This window comes from Panthera leo, chromosome A3 (assembly GCF_018350215.1).
Source record: "Panthera leo isolate Ple1 chromosome A3, P.leo_Ple1_pat1.1, whole genome shotgun sequence".
NCBI classification, from domain to species: domain Eukaryota; kingdom Metazoa; phylum Chordata; class Mammalia; order Carnivora; family Felidae; genus Panthera; species Panthera leo.
Window position 1 is genome coordinate 74,005,406 of NC_056681.1, and position 16,471 is coordinate 74,021,876.

At 36.5% G+C, this 16,471-nt stretch overlaps 2 protein-coding genes across 4 annotated transcripts in view; one reads left to right on the forward strand and one right to left on the reverse strand.

Moving 5' to 3' along the window:
- The window catches only part of CFAP36 (cilia and flagella associated protein 36), a 29,907-nt gene extending 17,526 nt beyond the window's left edge, over positions 1 to 12,381 (forward strand). Inside the window, exons 4-10 of one of the 2 annotated variants that reach the window (XM_042932312.1) lie at positions 301 to 415; positions 3,883 to 3,970; positions 5,692 to 5,743; positions 7,527 to 7,626; positions 11,195 to 11,334; positions 11,529 to 11,678; positions 12,219 to 12,381. In XM_042932312.1, coding sequence (XP_042788246.1) covers positions 301 to 415; positions 3,883 to 3,970; positions 5,692 to 5,743; positions 7,527 to 7,626; positions 11,195 to 11,334; positions 11,529 to 11,678; positions 12,219 to 12,320 — 747 coding nt within the window. In that variant the 3' untranslated portion in view covers positions 12,321 to 12,381. The remainder of the gene's footprint in view (positions 1 to 300; positions 416 to 3,882; positions 3,971 to 5,691; positions 5,744 to 7,526; positions 7,627 to 11,194; positions 11,335 to 11,528; positions 11,679 to 12,218) is intronic. The other variant, XM_042932313.1, reaches the window with a different exon arrangement.
- Positions 12,382 to 14,497: 2,116 nt separating this feature from the next.
- The window catches only part of PPP4R3B (protein phosphatase 4 regulatory subunit 3B), a 64,645-nt gene continuing 62,671 nt past the window's right edge, over positions 14,498 to 16,471 (reverse strand). For both annotated transcript variants that reach the window (XM_042932310.1, XM_042932309.1), the window contains exon 16: positions 14,498 to 16,147. In XM_042932310.1, the coding sequence (XP_042788244.1) occupies positions 16,052 to 16,147 (96 nt within the window). In that variant the 3' untranslated portion in view covers positions 14,498 to 16,051. The remainder of the gene's footprint in view (positions 16,148 to 16,471) is intronic.

Genomic DNA, 16,471 nt, shown 5'->3' on the forward strand with positions numbered 1-16,471 from the left:
AAAAAATTAAGTCCAATTTCTGTGCTGTTTTTCAGAGTTACTCAGCACTGGCTCATTTGGAAAATGTATCATCGCCATCAGCCTTAGCTTCTTGGAGGCATGGGGGTTGGGAGAGTTAGCCTCTTGAGAGCCTACATTAAAGGTTTTTAGAATCTTAAAATTTTCCTTTTGAGTCATCTGACCATAAATAATAATACAGCATTCCTGAGTTGATAGAAATGATTTGCCATAGAAATGATCTGTGTGGAAAATAGTTTTAAAACTTGAATCTTCATTTAACTTCCAGACTTCTTTCCATAGGCCATTTTGCAACCTGTGTTGGCAGCAGAAGATTTTACTATCTTTAAGGCAATGATGGTCCAGAAAAACATTGAAATGCAGCTGCAAGCCATTCGAATAATTCAAGAGAGAAATGGTAAAGTGTTGAATTTAGAAATCGAATTGCTAAATGCATTTTGTTTTTTCAGTTTTGATTATTCTGATTCTATTATGGTCTTAAGTGTAGCTGCTTTGTATAAATTTATTTCAAGTTTGAAAATCTGTGGCTGACTTAAGAGACCCAAGAATGTAATCTTCCTGATCAGAGTGTATTTGCCATCTCAAAGAAAGCAGACTAGAATCTAATTTAATGATGCTTTAGGTCTCAGAGAGCTTGATTTTTCTTCCTAGCCATTTTGTTTATGAAATTCAGTATTTTTGAGTGGTTACAGTTATAGTTACTGTTGAGAGAAGGGGACTTTTCTTTTCCTTCTGGCTTATCATTGTTAGGACCTTTGTGAGAGACGGTGGCTCTCCAGAGTTAGTGAGCTTTGGAAGTATTTGGAGGGTTGTTGAAACCATATGGCTGTCTCCCATTTCTGATTCAGTAGGTCTGGGGTGGGGTTGAATACTTTGCATTTTTAACAAGTTTCCAGGTGATGCTAAAACTTTTGGTCTTGGGACCAAACTGAGAACTGTTTCAGGGAAATGGGCTGGTATGATTGCACTACCATCAGGTGGAAAGGAAAACAGAATTCAAAGCCCCAGTAACCCTCTTTTAGTTTTATCTGTTCTCTGACTCTCTTGCCTAATCTCAGTTTCTCTCTAGCTTTTCCTGCTTTTATTCCCTCTTTGTGTATTTGAATTACATTTGACATTTTGACCTAAAACATCTGAGTTTCTAAACATACTTATTATTGTACTATGTCCTTTTCAATCCAGACTCTTATCTCCTTTCAGATTTCTGGCTCTAATAACCTGACCTTGATACCTATATGTTCCTTTGTTCAGTGGACCACACTGATATTCTTGACCATGCCTATATATTCTTCTTTGGCAGCAGGACCTTTTTGTAAAAATTGTTTCTTGAACATGTGAGAGCTATAGTTCCGTTGTACTATTTGCTTTTAAAGATCTGGAACACGCAACAAGAGGTTTCTGTTGTTGCAGGGCAAACATTGGAGTGTTGCAGGGCCCCTTGTGGATTGTCCTCTTGTTAGTCTGATGTGAGTAGAGACTATTTCTTAGAGTCAACCACCACCATAACTATCCTGTAAGATTCTAGGATGCTTTTCACAGCGGTGAAAGAGGTGATGTCTGTGGGTAGGAGATAACACCACCCTAACCCTGAACTACACATGACATTGTGCTGTGACTTTGATGTAAAGAAACTTAGAAAACAGTCTCTTTCTTTGTCTTTGTACCATGGTTTTCTTTATAAAATCCTTTTCTCTGAATGTTCCTGAAATTATGCTTTATTCTGACCTATTGGATAGAGAATGTGAATAATTATTTTATGTTAGTTAAAATTGTTTTGGGGGGCTCGATTTTGATAAAAGAGATAGTGAACTTGATATTGGCACTCTGTAGTTTCCAGTTTGAATTTAACTGGAAACTCATTTAGATTTAATATAAAGAAAGGGAACAAGTACATTGGCTGGATGCCTCAGGCTGCCATTAGCAGGAAGCCTCAGTGAAAATGTCTTAATCAATAAGAAATTATCATCTCACAGGACAAGAAGTCCAGAAAAAGGAGGAAAGGAAGATGGTCCATGTTGGCTAAGTTAAGGACTCAGTGATATTATCAAGAATGCTGACGCTTTCCATCTTTATACTCTGCTATTCTCAGGATCTTCTCTCATAATTGTACTCTGACTGCATTGAATAAGACTCAGCAACATCTCATGAAGAAAAGGGGTGTTTCTTCCTGTGCATCTCTTTTTGTTAGCAAGACAACACTTGCATAGAAGCCTCCTAGGAATTTTCCCCTCAGGTCCTATTGGTCAGGATTTGGGTCACATGCCTTTCTTAAACCGTCTAGCAGGGGAAATGAGACTGTTATGATTGGCTTAAGTCACTCATGAATCACTCTGCTGTGGTGGGGTAGGGCTCAGCCTCTAAGTACTTGGCTACCTGCTAATTAAGCAAATCTGGCTTATGTTAGCAAGAGAGGATGAGACAATGATGCAGACTAATGCTGGTGTCAAACTACAGAGTGGGACTGTTTGCTTACTTTTAGGTAAAAACTAAGACTTAGTTTCTGCCATAGTATTTTTAATACTTGGATTTAAGAATGTTGCTTAGCTTAGATCCGTTAGCTAGTACCTTAGAGCAATGTTGATTGTACTAAAAACTGCAGATCATTTGAAAATTGTCTTTGTGGTAAGAAACATTCAAAGGCTGTTTGGATTCTTAGTTATATTTTATCAAAGAATTTTTGGAGAAATGCAAATCAGAGCATTATTTTGATGGCTTTGAAGTATTGCATACTACTGCATTATTCTTTCCTTAGTTCTTTTAATTTTCCTTAGAAATATTATTAGAGAATACTAATTGTATATCTTTTGACTGAGCAAAAATGCATCGATGTGTTTTATCGACATCAGCTTTCTGGTTGTGACACTATACCATATTTTGCAAGATGTTACCATTGGGGGAAAACTGAAAAAAGGTGCATGCATAGCATTTCTCTGTATTATTTCTTAAAACTGCATGTGAATCTGCAATTATCTCAAAATAAAAAGTTTAATTAAAAATGTATTTAAACATCAAGGGGATTAGAATCATATAGCTACTTTAATTTAGAGCAGATCCAAAATCCCATAGTCATTTGTGAATAGAGAAAATGGAAGGTAAAAATTAAGAGACATGCTGCTGATGTTGCGGGAATATACTAATTATAGATATGAACACAACACTGATTACCAGTCTACCTGCTTATCAGGAAGATAAAGGTAATAAAGCAAATTCAACCAATTCTTAAAATTACTTGCCATGAGTTATTATTTGCTTGGGCCAAAGTTGGTATTGCCCTGGTTTATAGTTATTGGCCCAATATCTAAATAGAAGCTCTGAGGGCAGAGATTGTTTTATTCATCTTTATATTGTCCCTGAGTGCTTAGCACTGTGCTTTTTCCCATGTAGTAAGCAGGGCTCTTTTCAGTAGCATTTGCTATAGAATGAATGAAGAGTATTAACATACTGTTTCAATTAAAGTATTTTATATTTTGTTTTGTAAACTCTTTTCACACTTAAGGGATACTTCTAAGAGCATAGTTTTATTATTAGGAGCTTAATGATTTCAGTGGTATATACTCAGTATGTGATTAGGGGTGGTGATAGTTTATATTAACTAATTTTAATTGCTATATTATGGTTATTTTTAATAGGTAATACAAATAATTACTAAGAGAATTTCTAGGTAAAATTGTGGGTTTTTTGGTGGGGCTGATTTTCTAAAACAAGAAAAAGTTAAAAAGACCATAATTAGATAATAGCTGAGAACATTTTTAAAACGAAAGATATGAATAAACTGATTTGTACTTCTTGGTGAGTTAGAGTAGTGAGAAATAAATGTTTTCAGTTGAGTTTATATTCTTTTGTGTGGTCTTTGGTTTTGAACAGGTGTATTACCTGACTGCTTAACAGATGGTTCTGATGTGGTCAGTGATCTTGAACAGGAAGAGATGAAAATCCTGAGGGAAGTTCTTAGGTATCCTTCTTTAATTATTTTTTGAATGAATCATTAGTAATATTGTGATATGATCTGTATATATGTTTTCTATCTCCAAAATATTATGAACTAGTAAAAATATCTATATTCTCTACTGAAAACCATAAAAATGATTTATCATTGTACTTGTTTATAACTATGCATAACTTTTTTTTAATTGACAGAAAAAATGATTTTCACATGCCTCATACTATATCAGGCCAAATGGGAGGGTCTTTTTCTCCTCTCATCATGGGAACAGGAAACTAGCCACCAGTGGGAAAAGTTGCAGTTGACCCATCCTGATGCCTGGAAAGGGGCGTAGTGGCCTGAGTAAGCAAGACATTCCATGGCTTCTGGACCTTGGTATTTGAGATGGCTCGTTCTAGGTGTCTAACAGTAGGAGGCTGGACATTCAGACTCCACAGGCCGAATAGCTGACTGGGCAGGTACCCTGCAAGGGAAAAGTAGACAATGGGAAGTGCTCATCCCAGATGACTGTCTTGTGGGTCTCTTCCTTGCCCCAGTTACACGATTCTCTGCCAGATGCCTGGCATGGAGTGTGCAGCACACTAAAGGAGTAGTTCTTTTTCTCTTGGGTCTATTGTCTCTTAACCCCTCTGGGAGATTTGGAAGGGAGTGGCAATTGAAGCACCTAATTTTTAAATCTCCTTTGAGAATGTATAGGCTTAGGACACTTGTGGCCAATGTGTCCCCTACAGAATGGGGCCTTGCCCTTTGGGGGCCCTTCCTTTCTCTTCAGCCCTAACCACACACATGACTGTCTTATAACATCCTGTAGTTCCAGCCCTACCCACCTCGTTTCAACGTCAAAGCAGAAGGGAGGACAGGCAGGATGGTCAGTAGGAGGATGGGTCTAGTGAGGAACTATGGAAGAACCTCCATGACTTAGTGCTTATTTCCAGGGGATTTGAGTGGTTGTAGGGAGGGAGGCAGGTGTTGCAGGTGAACCCAACCTCTTCTGGCCAGGTCGTACTTCCCACAGCAGGGGCAGATGGGAGCCTGAGAAAACACAGGATGCTTTGAGTTTATAGGTTTGAAGAGTTAAGGATATTGATAATAGGTTTAGAGGACTGGTAGTTTGACTTGTACTGGTTGCTTCTGTTGGTTGATTCATGGTCTGAAAATTGATCAGCATTGTACTTTTAGATTTTATTTTCTAAAAAGCCCTTAGGTTTTTGAGGGAGATGTACTACTATAGAGTAGTAGAGCTTAGTTATAAACACGTACGAGAGTTGACTTGGTTATTTCTCTAAATCAGGGGGCCTCAGTGAGCATTTTACAAAAGCTGATAGGGCTTTGGCATAATGATATCAGGAGAGCTTTGTGGTAACTCCCATGCCACTGGAAAAATTAGAATGGGGGGAGAGATGGATCTCATAATTTTAAAGTGAGAGATCAGATTTGCCATTCAAATTTGAGTTTGGGATTTCAAATCTGTAGATCTTTGTTCAGTTTGGGGCATTCACATTTCCAGAAGAAATGAGTAAACCCATATTTTATGTTACCATTTTATGCCGTGTATATTATGTCTTTCTCAGTTGACTAAGCTGCTTTAAGAAAAGCCTAATTATTTCCACCTTGGTTTCCAAGATTCCTTAAACACATTGTGAGCTTAGTTTAGAATGTTGTTTGTTGAATATTTGTTCTTTGACCAAAAAAGAAAATTTACTTTTCTACCTTATTTTTGTATATTTCAGAAAATCAAAAGAGGAATATGACCAGGAAGAAGAAAGGAAGAGAAAAAAGCAGGTGCCCACAGAGCATATTAGTATAGTAGAAGTATTTCATTGCTGTTATCTCGCTCTCTCTCTTTTTTTTTTTTTTTAAAGTAAACTCACCCAACATGGGGCTCGAACACTTTACCTCATGCTCAAGAGTCTCATGTTCTACCTACTGAGCCAGCCAGGTTTCTCTCATTGCTGTTATCTCTTAGGTTTATATGGCAAGGTTTTGCTGCTTATGTGGAACCACACAGTTCCTCAGAGTATCGTATTCTCTTGGCAATTCTAAGCATTTATATGTAACTTTATAACCATATTCACTTTATAACCCATCCAGCAACCTACCTTTTAAATACCCAATAAACATTGAGATTATTAACTCCCCAAAACTGTAATATCATTCATATTTTGAGAGACTCCTTTAAAAATTTCCCTTAATTTTATGAATGGAGACAATTAAGAAAAATATTTTACTTTCCTGCTCTCTTTGATTCCTTTACTGTTTTGAAATAGCAGCTATAGTTACTCCTGAGGGTCTCCTGAAGATTTTAACATTATCAGCCTGCCGCAGAATGGTTTAGTAATTATATTTCCTGGCATACTGTTCTTCCATTAAGAACTATTTCTATAAAGTACCTAATCTTTCCTAAGGATAAATTAAACATGTATCTGGCTAAGGTGAAGGAAGCTAATATTTATTCTTTCCTCTTCCTTCTTCTAGCTGCTTCTCTTTCTACACTTGCCCAAATCTCTCTGAAGGGAAGGGGAAACCGAATATAAACTCTCTCTCAATCATTCAAAAGTCATTTTCCTTTTTTTCCTTCAATCACTATGACACATGCTTGTGTATCATGCATTGTCTTTGAAAAACCTTATTTCACTCCCAAGGTACCCAGTGAAGAGCAGGAGAAATAGAGATGTTTTAGGATTAAGAGGGATTTATTTATCTTTAAGTAAATCTCCGTTTAGTGAATGAACGTGCAATTCTTAGATATTAATATTTTTAATGTAAGAGTATAGAACAGAAATCAGTTCAAAACTGCTATTAGAAGACATTAGTATGAACACTTTGGTTTATAAGGAAACTATATTCGGCTTCTTGAATAATACTATGTTTTAGGTGTACATGTTTGGGTTTTTTAAAAACTTTTCTTACAGTTTTTATACGGAAATTTTGAAACACACAAAAGTGGAGCTGATAGTATAATAATGAATCTTCCTGTGTTCATTGCCAGCATGTAGGGGCTTCTGTCATGAGCTTCCTAACAAGCTACATGTGATTAGATTTTACTGTTTTTAAGAAAAACAAATTATCAGTTGACTAAGTTCTTTCTAAGATTTAAATGATTTATTTGGTTTAAATATACTCTCCCATTTTAGAAATGGAAATAAACCAGTCGGTGGTTTCTTCAGGCATAACGTGGTAGTGCTATATAGATTATTTTAAGTGGAAAAGCACCTTGTAATTTAGTGAATTTATTTCTCTTAGAGTACTATTGGTGTCCTCATCAATGACATCAATGACTACTCAGGTCACATGAGTAGTAAGGGGTGAAGCCTGGATTTGAACCTAACTTCTTGCTAAGTCTGAAGTACTAAGCATCCTTGTTGGTTACTCTTAGCACTTCATGATTTGAAATGAGAATGTTTACCTCAAAAAGTAAAAGATGTAAAGTGCTGAAAACTTTGGAAAATCTCTTGTTCATTATCGATTTAGTAGACAATATTTAATGACATCTTTGGATAACTTAAGTAGTGAATTAGTCAAAATTAATCTAAAAATTTTTTAATTGTGTTATGAATTCCTAAAGTTATCAGAGACTAAAACAGAAGAGCCTCCAGTGCATGCAAGTGAAACTGCAAAAATGAACTCCCAAGGGGATGGTGAACATTTTGCACACCCACCCGCAGGTAAGGTTGAAGTGTACTGAACTTTCTTTAATAATATGAATACATAAACATTATAAAGAGTGTGTTACTTTCTCGTGCATACTTAACCTTCAAAATGACTGAATGGCCATTGGTATTTACAATTCTCTTTTAATTTAGCTATAGAAGTTGCAGGTGGGAAACACTCAGCTGACAGAGTGTAGTCCCCAGATTTCTAAGTGAAGCCTGGCATCCAGGGGAGTGAGTCAAATTCCTTGAGGGAGACACCGGCCTTTGTGCCATGGCTACAGCATCCAACATATGTTCACATCACATCTGTTGTTTTCCTTGACCACGGTTATATAGTGTCTGTGAATTAGAAGTTGAACTTGGAAAGGTAATACTATTTTACTAATGAATTCAAGCATAACTAGAAAACAAGAAGTAGCCAGTTGATGCAGAGGTTTAGTCAGGAAATATCATTGGAACTAAAATTGATGAGAATCCTTGTGGGAAATGTTAGTGGATGAACTTGTTCACTGTACAGCAAATCTATTTTCACTATATTCTGATTTCTTTTATAAGAAAACAAGTAATTCTGAAACAGAAGTGGAGCCAAGAGCATGAATTCAGTTCATTTTATCTTACATTTCTATGGTTTTAAATAAATGTCCTTTTCTTATTTAAAAAACCCACACAACTGTCGGGTAGATATTGTGATCCTTATTTTTCTGCTGTCTTATTATTACTGTGTTATAAGAAATTCAGGGAAGTTGAGTGACTTGTCCAAAATCACTGAGCACTTAAATGGTAAAACCGTAACTTACTTTGGTCTTCTGCCTCCAAATCTTGTGTTTATAATTGAGGTGCCTGGGTGGCTCAGTTGGTTAAGCATCGACTCTGGATTTCGGTTCAGGTCATGATCTCACTGTTTGTGGGTTCGAGCCCCAGTCAGGCCACATGCTGTCAGCGCAGAGCCTGCTTGGGATTCTCTCTTTCTCTCTCTCTTCCCCTTCCCCTGCTTGCACCTGCATGCACTCTCTCGTGCTCGCTCTCTCTCTCTCTCAAAATAAATAAACTTAAAAAAAAAGAAGAACTTTTATAATTGAGATAGGATAGGTTTGATTTTTTACTCATTGATTTTACGGTACTCTTAGTTGATAAAACAATGAGGTATAGGAAACAGAAGCAAGTTGATGAAATTGCCTTGCTTCTTTATTCCTAGCAAATGGAATCATTTTTCTTTTTTCATATTCAGATTCTAGGTAGAAAAACTTCATTTGATTATATTTATGAAAGTACCTGCTTTAGATTTGTCTGAGTTCTTTTTTAATTTGTTGGCCTAAATTTAACTTTCTGTTTTATACAGACCTAAGTGCACACTGCTTCAGTCTTGTGTTTGACATAATTTGAATAAATTTGCTTTGTCTAGTTTTTTTGTTTTTAAAAATTTTTAACGTTTATTTTTGAGAGAGAGAGAGCGAACGCGCACAAGCAGGGGAGGGGCAGAGAGAGAGAGAGGGAGACAGCATCTGAAGCAGGTTCCAGGCTCTGAGCTGTCAGTACAGAGCCCAATGAGGGGCTCGAACTCACAAACTGTGAAATCACAACCTGAGCCAAGTTCCTATGCTTAACTGACTGAGCCACCCAGATGCCCCTCTAGTTCTTTATCTGTTAAAGTGAAGTTATAGAAAACTTAATCTCAAACTACATATAACTCAAGTATGCACATAAGTGCACAGAAAAAATGGCAGATAATTTCTAAAGTAATAATTTTAGTTTTGAAAAACTATTCTATTTTTAAAAAATGAGTATATCTGATATTCTGGGAAATCATTTTATGCAAAGTGATGGAAATCCATTTTGAAGACCTAATTTGGGAAGAATCAAAAAGCAGTTTGACTTCCTTTTTAATCCTTTTGTTCATGTGTTTCCTTGGTTCTTGCTAGAAATGGATAAGCATCTGTTCTCAGATAGATGCAAAGAGTTGCCAGAGATAAGATGATCTTTTAGCTTCTTGGTTTTCTGATGGTCTATTCCTAGAAATAGAGAAGCTAAGTATTTTGGTTTCAAGTACTTTCCTCTCTAGGTCTGAGTTAGAATATACAAGATGTTCATAACAAAGTCAAGGAAAGAACTATCCAGAGCAAGTACATGAGTTGAATATAAATGCTTATGTGCATGGGCGCTTGGATGGCTCAATCCATTAAGTGTCTGACTTTGGTTCAGGTCATTATCTTGTGGTTCCATGAGTTTGAGCCCCATATTGGGCTCTGTCAGCATGGAGCCCGCTTTGGATCTTCTGTCTCCCTCTCTCTGCCCTTCCCCTGCTCACGTGTGTGCGCTCTCTCAAAAATAAGTAAACATTAAAAAAAAAAAAAAAAATAGATACTTATGTGCCTGGGATTCCCCCCTCCTCAGAATGAATGGAATTGTCCTTCTTCAGCTCTCTGCTTCCATATCTGGGGGCCAAGCGTACCTCCGTGTAAAGTCACTATTAGTAAGAATGGCATGTTTAACTCCTGTGAGCAAATCACGACTAATTTGTTGAAGTGGGTCTTTATTTCTAAGTTAGTTTTGTAGCTCCCTGTCTAGGTTGGTTGGAATGTTAGCTCCAGCCTCATCTCTTCTTTGGAGGCTTCCCTTATGTCCAAGAGCCTGAAGAGCTTTTCTTCTTCCAGCCTCCCTGGCCCTGCCAGCATTCCACTCGCTCCATGCTAAAGCAGTGGTCCTTTGGCAAGTTTTTTGTTCATACAGAGACTTATTTCTGGTTTTACTGTGCTGCCATGATTTTCAAGCATTTTGAGACACATAGATCATGTTGTCCCATCTTGTTTTCACTGAGTCTTTTCTTCTCTCACTCTGCTGTCTTTCATGGTTCACATACTTACCCTGAAAATGTTTTGTCTTAAAAATCACCTTATCTTATAGTAACAAATTGCTCAGAAAAGCAATTAGCATTTTAATCGTCTTACTCTTAGCAGTCACCAAATAACTGGAAAATATTGAGTGCTCTCTTATCTCTCTTCTGAGTTCTACCTTAACTCTAAAATCTTTACATTTTATTAAAGAATTGGTAGGTTTGTAGTTCTCTTCAGTATGTATTACAAACAAAAAATGATGTTACTGGCATGCACTCTGCCAATACAAAAAGTTATAGCTTTAAGTTCATTGTTCTGAAAATAAAGGTTCACTTAACAGTTTTTACCTGCAAGCAAAAGTTTGACAACCAATTACATTACCAGGAAGGGATTTTAGTGTACTATTTATTTAGCTTATGTGTCAGCCTTGTATTACATTATAGTGGTAATTCTAATCTTTAGACAAGAATTATACTTCTTGTAGCTGTAGTACCAAACAGCAGGAGCTTGGTATTTGTTGAAATGTCATCATTCAAGAGAAAGAGTAGTTCTAGCTCCTTGAGGACAGAAACCATGTTTATTACTGTCACCAGGTATATGACACAATATAGGCACTGAATCAGTGTGTGTTGATTGGAAAATAAGAAAAAAGTCAGTGAGAAAAAAACACTAGCTCATTTTGGTGAACCTAGTCTCATACTGAATATTTCTTACAGTATTCTAATTGGTCTCTATCTAATTACTGCCAGAAGTTAAAATGCATTTTGCTAATCAGTCAGTACAACCTTTAGCAAGAAAGCTGGAAATGCTGCCTGAAACTTCCTCCTTCCCACAAAAAGGCCTGAAGATTCCTGGCTTAGAACATGCAAGCATTGAAGGACCAATAGCAGTAAGTAAAAAGCACTACTTTTTAAGAACTATGAGCAAAATGGCAAAGTACTAAGAACAAACAATGTAAACAGCCATACACTTGGCTTTTGTTATGATCTTGAACTCAATTTTGAGTTCAATAAGCCAGTGGCTATCTGTGCCACTTATTGTGTGGATTTGAATTTAAATGGCTCCTTCTCTTTTTTGACCCAGAATTTATCAACACTTGGAACGGAAGAGCTCAGGCAACGAGAGCGCTATCTCAAGCAGAAGCGAGATCAGTTGATGTCCATGAGAAAGGATATGAAGACTAAGCAGATACAAAACTCTGAGCAGAAGGGAAAACCTGCTGGGGAAGCAGAGGTATGGATGGCTTTACTGTGTCAAAATTTGCAAATCTGGAGGTGGAATTCTCAAAATCAGAGTGTGTGCAAGACAGTCCTGATAATGAATGTTGCTTGTAGTCCATCCATTCCTATTAACCTCCCTGCGAGTGTAGCACCTGCCAAGTTTTTTTCTACAGTGAAATCGCCATGATATGAACATTTTGTGAGGTTGAGGTGACAGCAATTTCATTATAAACATTTTTTTGTGTTTCTTTACTTGCCCTGCTGAGTGCTTAAAGATCAGCAGTCTGTTTCACCTAAGCCTTTGGAAATACTTTAATCACAAAGCAATACCGTGGCCACAAACTCCAAGAGATTTTCTTCTCTAAGAAGAGATTTTTGCCAAGAAGAGATTTAGGGAACCCAGTCCACATGTGGCTTTTTAAATTTCTACTTACTCAAAGTGCTCTTTGAGGCAGTATGTTGGGAATTCTAGACTAATGAACCCATCTTATACTATAGCCAATTTTTTCCTTTTATTTTCTTTTGTTTTTTTTTTTGTTTTTTGTTTTTTAAGGAAATGACAGAGAAACCAGAAATGACAGCAGAGGAGAAGCAAACATTACTAAAGAGGAGATTGCTTGCAGAGAAACTTAAAGAAGAAGTTATTAATAAGTAATTTTAAAAGCAATTTAGCACAAGTTCAAATTTTCTTAAAAATAAATTATTTAATCCTTAAACTGAGCCTGTTAGTTTCAAATATTTGTTTGTAAATGCAAATATAAGCTCATTATTACTACTTTATTAAACTTTTGAGGTAAAGGGTGGTGGGGAGGGCAGCTACTCGAGCTGAGAGGGTATAGAAACTCAATTGCTAGCGCGTTTATTTACTCAGACTTGGCTACCTATTTGTGCTAAGCACTGTGCTGAGTGCCAGGGGTACAGCAGTCAACTAGATTGTCAAGGCCCCTGCCTTCATGGGGCTAGCGAAGAAGGCCCAAAGAGCAAAGTGTTTAAAGGGAAAGGTGGTGTTCTAAGCAGGCTTGGCCAAGCCTCCTTGAGAAGGCAATGAATATTCAAGCTGATAGTAAGGCTGATTACAGGGAGAAATGTGAAGGAACAATTCAGGTCCTGCCATCGGGAAAAGAATAAAGCACCTTGTGAGGAGCGGGCAGTATGGTGAGTCTACAAAGAATGAAGGGAGAGGGTTAGTGTGTGAAATTGGAGGTAGGTGGGGTACTGACTTGCGTGGCCTTGTAGGCAATGTGAGAATTTTCGATTTTGTAATGGCAGTGGGAAATCACTGAAAAGTTTTAAAGCAGGGAAATTACATCATCAAACTGTTCAGTTTAAAAAAAAAAGTGTGGCTGCTGTACGGAGACTACTCGGTGAGTTAAGAGTAGTTGTGGGTATACCAGGTATAAGGAAATCCAATCAAAAGACTAATTATCATGGGCAGTGTTAAGATAGATTTTGGCATTTACATGTGAGGCAAGAGCAAATGGGACTTGGAAAATGGATGTGGGGGATGTTAAAAATACTCAATTACTCTTTCTAGGAAGCCTACCATTAAAAAAGATAAAGGGAATAATTGATTGAGCCTCCAGGGGGGAATGTGGCCCTGGGTATAGGTCTTTTGTGTGAAGTGGCCCTGGGTGGTCTTCTGTAGTTGTTCACAGATAACCAGAATAGTAGAAGACCTTTCTTTCCGAAACTTCCTGTATTGTGTCATCCAACAGGCACCCCCTTTTCTAGTTACTCCTGAGATTGAATTTATAATTCCAATTTATCTACAGTTATAAACTTTTAAAAAGGGATACCAAAATTCGCTTAGCTCCAGTCTTCAACCTGCAGAGAAAAACCAGCATTACTTTACATTTGTTACATTTTCATCACTTAGATGGACAAGAGGAAAAACTAGTGATTAAAACACAGAAATGTTTCATGTAACTTTTTATTAAAAATAGTTTTTATACTGGATACATGTTTACAGATATAATTTTAAGAGAACCTCAGGCATACAAATGTGGGCTCTGGCTTGCTTCAAGGAGTGAAGATAAAGATATAAAAATCCTGATCTGCCTGAGTGAGGGTAGTCATTAAGACAGTAGCTAACATGTGGAAACTTAATATTCTTTCAAGGGATACTTTAAGTCCTCTTTTCATATCATTGTGGGTGAGCCTAGGGTACCAAGAAGACTGTTTTCCTGTAAGTCAACAAAACATTCACATTTCTGCTATAAGAATGGTTCCTATCTATGATGATGAGGATTTAAATGTTTGACTCGTGGCAATTCTTCAGAAAGGAAAATTAAACTCTCCATAAGGTATGGAGATAATATTTCCTACTGGAACTTTAAAATTACTTAATCAGTAAGAGTCAAGAGTAAATAGGGAAATGCTTTAGACCTGGGCTTCTTAGATGACAAGAGGAAATTTATTAAGAGCTAAGAGGAGTGAAAGGGGCTTCACAGAACTTTCTTGAAAGAAAATGTATTCAGATGGTAATTTTACTGATATTAGTTTAAATTATCCTGAGTCACTTGCCTCTTAAAGTGGAAGGTCTTTTTCATTATATGAACCTTTAATCAAAGAGATAAGACTAGCCCCATGCTGTGATGTTTTGGTGCTGGGACTTCATTTGCCCAAGGCACACCTTCTGTAAGTAGAATCAGTAATACTTAAAGTGCAGTCAACCTTTGTTAGAATTATTTCATTCAGATTGGTGTTTGACTTAGTGGTTTATAATAAATATCTATGGATAATTTATTGACTTTTAAAAGATACTATAAAATGGACATATCTCAAAATGGAGTTAACTTATATTTACAACAAACCAAACAAAAGCAACAATCATAGAATTACAGGGTCACATTTTAATTCCTGAATTTTACAGGTCAGCATTAATATCACCACATGTATACAAATGGTGTAAAACAAGTACAGTGGTATTTTTTAATACAAAATAAACATCTGTTTTATGGAAAAACTATACTTCATATCTACACAGACAGCCCATCTTTTCCAAACAATAGCCAAAATTAAAATTAACTACAAAATCTCCAAAACAGGGGAAACTGCTTCAGTTTAAGCTATTCCAGGAAAAATGGACCCATAACACATTACAAGGGTGATCTGAAGATTGTAGCTGGAATTACTATTTTTCACTTTTCTTCCCAATGCATTAAATTGTAGTTTGGGGGACGTTTTTCTCACTTCAGCATGATCTCAGATCATAGATGAGCAAAACTAACATTAAAATATTTACAGTTAACTTGCTGTTCTAAAAATAAAACTTCTTAACTGTTTGCCTCAACTTACTATTTTAAGTTCATTTACGTACATGGAATGTGCTTTTATTCTTTAAAAAAAAAAAAAGCAGCTTTAATATTACACCCTTGTTTATGGAAAAACTTCATGTGCTGCATACTGACTTTGATACTTAAGTAACTTCTTGGATCAAAATGGCCTCTAGATATGCCACTTAATTCAGCACTATTCTTTGTATGGGAGTCTTTATAAATTACACTTTAAAACTAGCTTGCAGCTCTGGACAGAGACAACTTAACAAAACAGAAAGTGACTTCAAAGTATCCTCCACCAAAGAGTGACTGGGAGGGAGACAGTTGGAAACATTCTGTTCAACCCACTCCCAAGTTTCTAGAAAAAATCATTTCGAAATACTGTACTGATACTTGGCATCAGTTATCTCTAAAAGTGCTGATTTTAAAGTTCTACTGACAAAACTCTCCATTTTGAATCCAGCTTGTTTTCATCAAAATACTGAAAATTCATGGTGTAGAAAACTCAACATGTACTGTAACACAGAGTGTACTTCCCTCCAACTACCTATAAGGCTGAATTTGTTAAAACTTCAAAAAATGGTCCCAACAGCATAACTTCACTTTTATGATAGTTGAATTTGTTTTCCATAAAAAATTTTTTAAAAAGAGGCAACTGATTAAAAGAACAACATGGCCAGCACCATTATACAAGTAATGTTATTGGGTTTGTAACTAAAGTTCTGCAATTGTTTCTAGATCGGATACCCCCCCCGGAGCAACCCTGCATTTAATATTTTATCAACCTTGTCCCTCCCCAAGCCATTCCCAAACCTGAGAGTTTCCTCACTGAGAGGCTATCTCCCAGGTTCAGGTCACTAACCTTTATTTGACAGCCTGAAAGGCAAACCCCTTAATTACTAGCAAGCAATCAAGTTCCTGGGAAGCCTTTTTTTTGTTTTTCTTTTTACAGAACTAAACTCTCCTAGCTGATATACTGAGTATCTTTTGCTACTCCTTGTATATTTATAAGTTCAAGTGAGAAAGCTTTCTGATTCAGATTTTCAGTTCATTGAACAGATGCAGCATTTTAGTAAGACCACACGTTTCAGGGTCCCCAGTAAGTATTTTATGAGCCAAGACGAGGTCTTTTCCTGGGAGATGTTTCTTCTTCTTCATCTTCCTCTTCATCATCTGGATAATCCACTAAACCAACCAAACTGCCCTATTGAAGAATAAAAAGACTTTTTTTAAAATACATAACTTAAGGGAAAAAAAGCTGATTAGTGCAGTTGCTTTTAAAGACATCACAACTTTTCTAATCATATATATCTCAAACATAAATTTGATACAGTAACTGCTTGAAAATTATGAACACTTGGTACTAGTTGGTGGCACTCTAAAGTTATTACCCTCAACTTTTTTATTCAGCCCTTGGATTTTTAATGACACCTCACAATTCAATTCAGCAAAATTTCACTGTGGAAAAGTATTATCTCCAAAAAGTAGGACTCACAAATCATCAAGATACTGGAAGGAGTGAGCTGGA